Source organism: Myotis brandtii, unplaced genomic scaffold (genome assembly GCF_000412655.1).
Source record: "Myotis brandtii unplaced genomic scaffold, ASM41265v1 scaffold1052, whole genome shotgun sequence".
NCBI classification, from domain to species: domain Eukaryota; kingdom Metazoa; phylum Chordata; class Mammalia; order Chiroptera; family Vespertilionidae; genus Myotis; species Myotis brandtii.
The window spans coordinates 320,715-328,444 of record NW_005353545.1 but is presented as its reverse complement, the minus strand read 5'-3'; the positions used below and the strand labels follow the sequence as shown (position 1 = coordinate 328,444).

At 41.7% G+C, this 7,730-nt stretch overlaps 1 protein-coding gene and 1 long non-coding RNA gene across 3 annotated transcripts in view; both read left to right on the top strand.

Annotated features, from left to right (window-relative positions):
- Positions 1-1,578: 1,578 nt before the first annotated feature.
- LOC102260650 (histone demethylase UTY-like) overlaps positions 1,579-7,730 on the top strand; it is a 306,332-nt gene continuing 300,180 nt past the window's right edge. Inside the window, exons 1-3 of one of the 2 annotated variants that reach the window (XM_014540262.1) lie at positions 1,579-1,798; positions 2,026-2,123; positions 2,344-2,407. In XM_014540262.1, the coding sequence (XP_014395748.1) occupies positions 2,035-2,123; positions 2,344-2,407 (153 nt within the window). In that variant the 5' untranslated portion in view covers positions 1,579-1,798; positions 2,026-2,034. Of the gene's footprint in view, positions 2,124-2,343; positions 2,408-7,730 lie in introns of both variants that reach the window. The other variant, XM_014540257.1, reaches the window with a different exon arrangement.
- The window catches only part of LOC106726222, an 11,350-nt gene continuing 7,158 nt past the window's right edge, over positions 3,539-7,730 (top strand). Inside the window, exons 1-2 of the long non-coding RNA XR_001362250.1 lie at positions 3,539-3,548; positions 4,722-4,725. This is a non-coding gene — a long non-coding RNA (uncharacterized LOC106726222). The remainder of the gene's footprint in view (positions 3,549-4,721; positions 4,726-7,730) is intronic.

Sequence of the window (7,730 nt, the reverse complement as noted above, 5' to 3'; positions counted from 1 at the left end):
GACCAGGGTGACTGCTGGAGGCAACCAATTGATGTGTTTCTCTCACATCGATGTTTCTCTCTTTCCCTGTCTCTTTCACACTCCCTAAAAATCAATAGAAAAATATCTTTGGTTGAGGATGAAAAAAAAAAGGCATTGTCTTTGATCAAGAACTATTGCTTTTATTTTTAGTAATGGCATGAGAAACTGGTTTTTAAACAAGAAGGACCTTCCAGGCTCTTTTTACTTTTTCCCCAGTGTATTACAAACAGCTAACTATGTAAGTTACAAATTTGTTTAGATATTGTAAAAAGTGGCAAGTAGATGCATTGAAGTTAATTTTGATGATATACCTATTTCTGCCCTGACCGTGTTAGGATTGTATGTTTGTAACCTGGACTATACACCATCTATGAAGGGAAACTGAAGCCTAGAACAGTGTCATCACTTGCCTGAGGACACAGAGCATACATAATTTTCCCATTAATGTATTTTTAAAAAATAAAACAGGTGTCTTTTGCACCACTCTGTTCTCAGTGCCTGGTCCATAATATCTGATCAATTACTGTTCGTTGAACCCAACATATTATCTAATTTCATCAGTTAGCACTTCTCACATTCTTTGGTCTTGAACCATGTTACACTCTTACACTCCATAGCTCTCTTTACACTCTATAAGCCACTATAGTAAGTTATTTGGGGGTACTTAACAGCCTCTTGAGATCTATCAGTTTGTTTTATGCGTACATGGAATAGATCTCTAATATTTTTATTGATTTCAGTGAGGAAGGGAGAGGGGAGAGGGAAACATCAATGATGAGGGAATCATTGATCGGCTGCCTTCTTTATGTCCCACTACTGCAACTCTGGCTTGGGTTCCCACCATAACTGAATCATGACCTCCTGGTTTATAGATTGACGCTCAACCACTGACCCACAAAGGTAGAGTATGATTTTGCTTATACACAAATCATTCTTTGTAGATAATTAAGTTGAAGAACCCTAGGAATAGTTTGGAACAAAATGTAAGAAAAAAGGGGCGGGGAGTTAAGAGAGTTGTAGTAAGTAATCCAGCCTGTAAGAAGGACGTGAGCTGAAGTTTCAAGAACTTTCGCCTTCTGTTTCAGTGATTGAGAATGGGGCAGAGGGCAAAGGGAGAGTCAGCCACGGGCCCATTACTTTCAGAGGTGCTAAAGTATCAAATCTTTTGACAGCGCAGGTTCAGTACTATGCATTGTTTATTAGTAACGGGAACCAGGCCAGTTCCCGAGGCTCTTGCTACCAGTGGTGCAGAGCAAGTAGAGGAGGTCCATGCGTCCTCGACCGCACTCGAGTCCTCTTCAGTATCTTTCTGATGTCATCCTTCCCCACAGCTTCTTTCTTTGTACATCTCTCGTGTCCGGTTACAGGCCCGGAATACTTCCTTGGGCGAAGGTAAGTTGCAAAAAAACAACGACTTCGCTCATCTGGTGACTACCATTTAACGACAGATGTGTCCAACAACCAATTAGCACTCGCAGTTGCCAGTTCTCTGTCCCCAGCTCAGTGGGCAGGACTCCGGCAGCTAGCAAGTTTAGTTGAACTACAGCTGACGTGAGTCAACAAAGGTCACGTGAGACAAACCGGTCGCGTCAATTGGCAGCGCCTGGCTGCTTGGGACAGGGGAGGCATCACGGGAACTTTGGGTTCGCTCCTAGACACAATTACAACTTTGCGCTAGAGGTTTCGAAGTTTGTGATTCTACGAAATCCTCCCAGCACCGCTAGCTTCCGTCTGTTCTGGTGTCCCCGCCTATCCTGAGATGTGATCGGTAGCCAAGGTTCGTAGCCTTTGCATCCTCTGCTTTCGCCATCACCTTGGGATTCTTTTCGCCACGATCCGTGGTGGAGGCCGTGGCAGTGTTAGTGTTAGTCTCACACGGCAAGGGCGTTTTTTGAGAGCTAGACTGAGGGTTGGCGAGTTTCAGAGGTAGAGTTTTAAATTTGTTGCTTTTCCATGAAATCCTGCGGAGTGACGCTTGTTACTGCCACCTCTTTCTGTGATGAGGGAAAGAAAATGGCGGCGGGAAAAACGAGCGGCGAGAGCAAGGAGGAGTCCTTAAGCCTGACAGCCGAAGAAGAAGAGGTACTCGGCGGATTGGACAGGTACGCACCACCATCACTTCCTTAACAGGTTCTAGACAGGCTGGCGCCACTTTACAGGTAGCTGCAGTGCAACGTGGGTCGGGTGGCAACAGGGGGGTTATCTCAGAGCTTTCCGGCGTCAAATACCGGAACCTTGGGCTCCAGAAGAGTCTAGACTAGACTCTAGTCAGTGGCTTTTATATAACCTTAACTAACGAGCTTCATGTATCTCTTATCATAGCCGGCTCTTTGGGTTCGTGAGGCTTCAAGAAGATGGCGCCAGGACGAAGACCCTATTGGGCAAGGTAAGGCAACCGCATGGGCCTTGTGTGTCTGCCCCTGTTTCGGCTCCCGCGGCTCCCAAGGCTGGTTGTCACTCATTGTGACTGCAAAGGGAAAGCAATATTTTTGGTCTTATTTCACTCTGGATAACTAGATTGAAACTCTGTTATATACCTTGAGGGGCAGAGACAGCGCCGCTTTGGGACTCCACAGTTATTTTAGTGTATTTTGTGTATCTGAAATATAGAAATCACAATGTAAGCTGCTTTAAATATTTCGACTTCTATTATCCTCTTCTCGCCCAGTTATTTATTTATTTATTTTTTGGCTCCGGCCTGGGATGATTAATTTTAACTACACTTTTTAATGAGTTTCTTCTGTCCCTTTTCTCGGGTGAATTAAGCTACAGGTACTTTACAACTGTAAACAGTTCGGTTTTTTAACCAGTATCTTTATCAGTTCGTGTCTGACTTAAACTTATGTGATTTGTTTACTTGTTTGGGGCTACCTGCCACACATATAATGCTTTGAGTACTATTTAATTTAATTTATTTTTTTCCCTTGTGCCTTGTTTCTGATGGAGACCAGGCCTGGATTTTCTGTTTATGAGTGTGAAAAGTTCTGGAACTGCTATTTAGTTAATGGCTGCCCCTATCGGCCGTGGCCAAGATGGCGGGAAATAGTGGGAGGAGAAATGAAGGGACAAGGGAAAAGATAAACAGGGACATAGTAAATATAAGTAGACCTTACCTTCTGCCTGAGTACTTTGTTGGTGTTTCATAAAGATTGACCACTATTATTTATAAGTAGTATTCTGATATCTTTACAAGCTTCTCACCAGCATTTATAAATCTAAAATGTTCTCATTGCCCTTGATGGTTTGGCTCAGTGGATAGTGTTAGCCTCTGGCCTGAAGGGTCCCAGTTTTGATGCCAGTCAAGGGCACATGCCCATTGTGGGCTCGATCCCCAGTAGGGAGCCTGCAGGAGGCAGCTGATCCATGATTCCCTCTTATCATGGATGTTTCTATCTCTCCCTCTCCCTTCCTCTTTGAAATCAATAAAGAAATATATATATTTTTTTTTTTTTTAAAGAGAAAGAAAAGGAACTTCAAAGGGGACTGGAGTACACTTTTGGAGGTGATGAATTTGTATTATCTCGATTGTGGTGATGGGTTCATGGATATGCACATATGCCAAAACTTTTTGAGTTATGCATGTTAAACGTGCAGTTTTATTTCATGTCAACTTTAATTCAATAAAGATGGGGGTGGGTAGAAGGGTAACATTTAGGAGGCAGAGATCTGAGAAATTTCTAGCATACTCCCCAGAATACTTTATTGCACTTTAATTTTTCAGTTGAGTCTTGACCTAAGCAGGTAAGAAATCATAAAAGTCTCAAAGCTAAGAGAAGTTAATCAAGGTAATTTATATTTCCATTTCACACAAAATATTCATAGTAGTTAAACAAAACATATTACCCTGTATCTTATGAATTCTTTCAACCAGTATTTCTGTTTCTTTTTTAAAATGTATGTATATTTTAAGCTTTTATTTAATTGACTTAGAGAAAGAGGAAGGAAGAGAAACATCAATTTGTTGTTTATCCATTTATGCATTCATTGGTTGTTTTTTGTATATGTCCTGACCCAGGATTGAACCAAAACCTTGGCTATTGAGACAATGCTTTAACAAACTGAGTTAACTAGCCTAGGCTCTCTTTCCCTCACTCTACAATTAATAAATAAAATTGGTTAAAAGAAAAAAAAATACAGTATCATTTTTATTAACATTTCTTTAATGTAATGCTAGACATCTGAGAAATCTGTCTCAAGAAACTATTGCTAAAATGCCCATTGTTGTTTATTTTGAAGTATCTTTATCAATTATTTCTTGTTTTAATTCCCACCTGAGAACATTTTTTTCATTGACTTTTAGAGAGAGTGGGAGAGGGGGAGGGGAATAGAGAGAGAGAGAGAGAGAGAGAGAGAGAGAGAGGGAAAGAAAGAGAAAGATTGATATCAGAGAAACACATCAATTGGTTCCTTCCAGTACATGCAACCCAGGTACAGTATATGTGTTTGGAAATCTGAACTTGAGACCCTTTGGAGCTGGAGCCAATTCTCTACTGAGAACACTGTCTAGGGCTCTTTATCAATTTTTAGTTTGATCTAGATAATTTGTTATTGAAATTTTTTTCTTTCCTTTTTTTTTTAATCCTCATTTTAGGATATATTTTTCATGATGAGAGAGAGAGAAGAGGGAAAAAAACCAAAACATTGATATGAGAGAGAAACATGCAACAGTTGCCTTCCACATATTTACCACAAAAACCTAGGCATGTGCCATGACCAGTAATTGAGCCACAACCATTTTGGTTTACCAGATACACTCCAACCAACTGAGTCACGCTGTACAGGACTGCCCTGGGGATAACTTTAGAATAGCTGGTGGTTAAATCTTTTTGATTAATGGAAGTATTTTAAAATATATGAAAGCATGCATTTTTCTAAATAATATTCTAAATATTACATGGAGAAAACTTACTTTCTTGAAGTGTTTCGTTTTTTTTTAATCACTCACCCACCCTCCCCTTTCCCTTTCTTGAAGTGGTTTTTATACCGTAATATTTGGTGATTTTAAAGATAATTTTGCTTTATATATATATGTTCTGTTTATAAACATATACTCCTTTTCAGTTAAGAAGGTTGTGTTCAAGTGACCATAGAAATAATGTCATATTGATAACCTAAAGTGCCCCAAGATTTTTTCCCTGGGGTCATGTCTTATGATGCCCAAGAATGAGCTCTGCAGACCAGAAGATTTAAGCAAAATGTGGAAAATTTATTACAAGTTGATTCAGACTCCCTTCATGGGAGAGGTGGCCCAATCATGGGCTGCCCATTGAAGCCTTTTAGTCCAGAGGTATATAGTTTCTACATGTTTGGTTCCTGTGATTAGGCTGGCTCAAACTGCTGTGTCTGCCTTTACCTATGTCCCACCTGTTTTGTTTCCCTCTGGACCCCTGCCCTGCATGTTTCCAGTTAACCCTCTCAATATTCTGTTACTTGGAAATTAAGCCTTTAATTTGTGATTAAAAAGGGTATTTTCTTGTTAGGAAAGTTGTCTTCTAAACAACATGGTTTTATTGTTTACATATTATTCGACAAGGTCTTAAAGTAGATATTACATGGGATTGTTATAAAAATTTTTTTAAAATTAAATCTTTATTGTTCAGATTATTACAGTTGTTCCTCTTTTTTCCCCCCATAGCTTCCCTCCACCTGGTTCCCACCCCACCCTCTGCCCTTACCCCCGCCAACCACTGTTGCTCATCCATAGGTGTATGATTTTTGTCCATTCTCTTCCCACAAGCCCCACACCTCTTTCCCCCTGAGAATAGTCAGTCCACGCCCTTTCTATGCCTCTGATTCCATTATATTCACCAGTTCATTCTGTTCATCAGATTATTTATCCAGTTGATTTTTAGATCACTTGTTCATAGATGTGTATTTGTTGTTCATAATTTGTATCTTTACCTTTTTCTTCTTCTTCCTCTTCTTAAAGGATACCTTTCAGCATTTCATATAATACTGGTTTGGTGGTGATGAACTCCTTTAGCTTTTCCTTATCTGTGAAGCTCTTTATCTGACCTTCAATTCTGAATGATAGCTTTGCTGGATAAAGTAATCTTGGTTGTAGGTTCTTGCTATTCATCACTTTGAATATTTCTTGCCACTCCCTTCTGGCCTGCAAAGTTTCTGTTGAGAAATCAGCTGACAGTCGTATGGGTACTCCCTTATAGGTAACTGACTTTTTTTCTCTTGCTGCTTTTAAGATTCTCTCTTTGTCTTTTGCTCTTGGCATTTTAATTATGATGTGTCTTGGTGTGGTCCTCTTTGGATTCCTTTTGTTTGGGGTTCTCTGCACTTCCTGGACTTGGAAGTCTATTTCTTTCACCAGGTAGGGGAAGTTTTCTGTCATTATTTCTTCAAATAGGTTTTCAATATCTTGCCCTCTCTCTTCTTCTGGTACCCCTATAATTCTGATGTTGGTACGCTTGAAGTTGTCCCAGAGGCTCCTTACACTATCTTCGTATTTTTGGATTCTTTTTTCATTTTGCTTTTCCGGTTGGGTGTTTTTTGCTTCTTCGTATTTCAAATCTTTGACTTGATTCTTGCGATCCTCTGGTCTGCTGTTGGGAGTCTGTATAATATTCTTTATTTCAGTCAGTGTATGCTTAATTTCTAGTTGGTCCTTTATCACAACATCGAGGGTCTCACTAGATTTCTTAAGGATCTCAATACATTTATCGGCGGTTTCCATAAAATTCTTGAAAAATCTTAGAACCGTGGTTTTGAACTCTATATCCAGTCGTTTGCTGTCCTCCATTTCTGTCATTTGTGACCTGTTTCTTTGTCTTCGCATTTTGTCTGCTTCCCTGTGTTGGTAGAGTGGTTTTGTGTGCTAGGTGTCCTACAGGGCCCAGTGGCTCAGCCTCCCCAGTTACCTGAGGTGGACACTCTTGGTGCACCCCCTTGTGGGCTTTGTGCACAGTCTTGTTGTAGTTATGCCTTGATTGTTTTAGGTGTCACTGGGAGGAATTGACCTCCAGGCCAATTGGCAGTGAGAATCAGCTGTGTCTGCAGTGGGAGAACTTCTGTGCTGAAGACACCCTTCTGGGGCAAGACTTGCTTCAGTGGGGCTTTGGTGCTCACTGAGTCTGCCCCCTGAGTGTGTTCCTTATGAATCTGAGGAGTTGTAATCTGGGTGGTCCCACTCTGACCACTGGGTACACTGGCTCTTGGATCTAAGGAGGTGCTAATTAAGCCTCTTCCTGAGGTTACCCAGCAGGAGCTATGAAGAGATATGCAGATTCCCCTTCCTTTTTTGGGGGTTTGGGGGTGCCCAGATGAGGCCCAGCTGAGAAGCAATGCAAGCTGCTGTGGGGCCTTGGGCCTTCTCTTGGAAGTTCTGGGTCTGTCTGGCCCAGCTGCAATTTGTTAGGTAGTTGTCAGGTTGGAAAGGACCCGGGCATTCATATGCAAAAGGCTTTGCAGCAGCCTGGATGGGGCGGGGTCTCAGAATCAACAGGGCGGAGCAAGCAGCTATGGCTGATTCTCAGCCCTGCCCTAAGGGGCCGCGCATCTCAGTGTCCCGGTAATTGCTGCCAGCACCTCTGAGGGAAAGCCGCCCTCAAGTTCCGAGTTCCGCCTGCTGCCAGACCGTCCAGTTTCTCCCTGTATGAGCCCTGGGACCCCAGAGATTTCCCGGAACCGGAGTTCAGAGCAGTCAGGAGCTTGTGACTCCCTCCTGATTAAAAAAGACAGCCGCGTCCTCAGGTGCC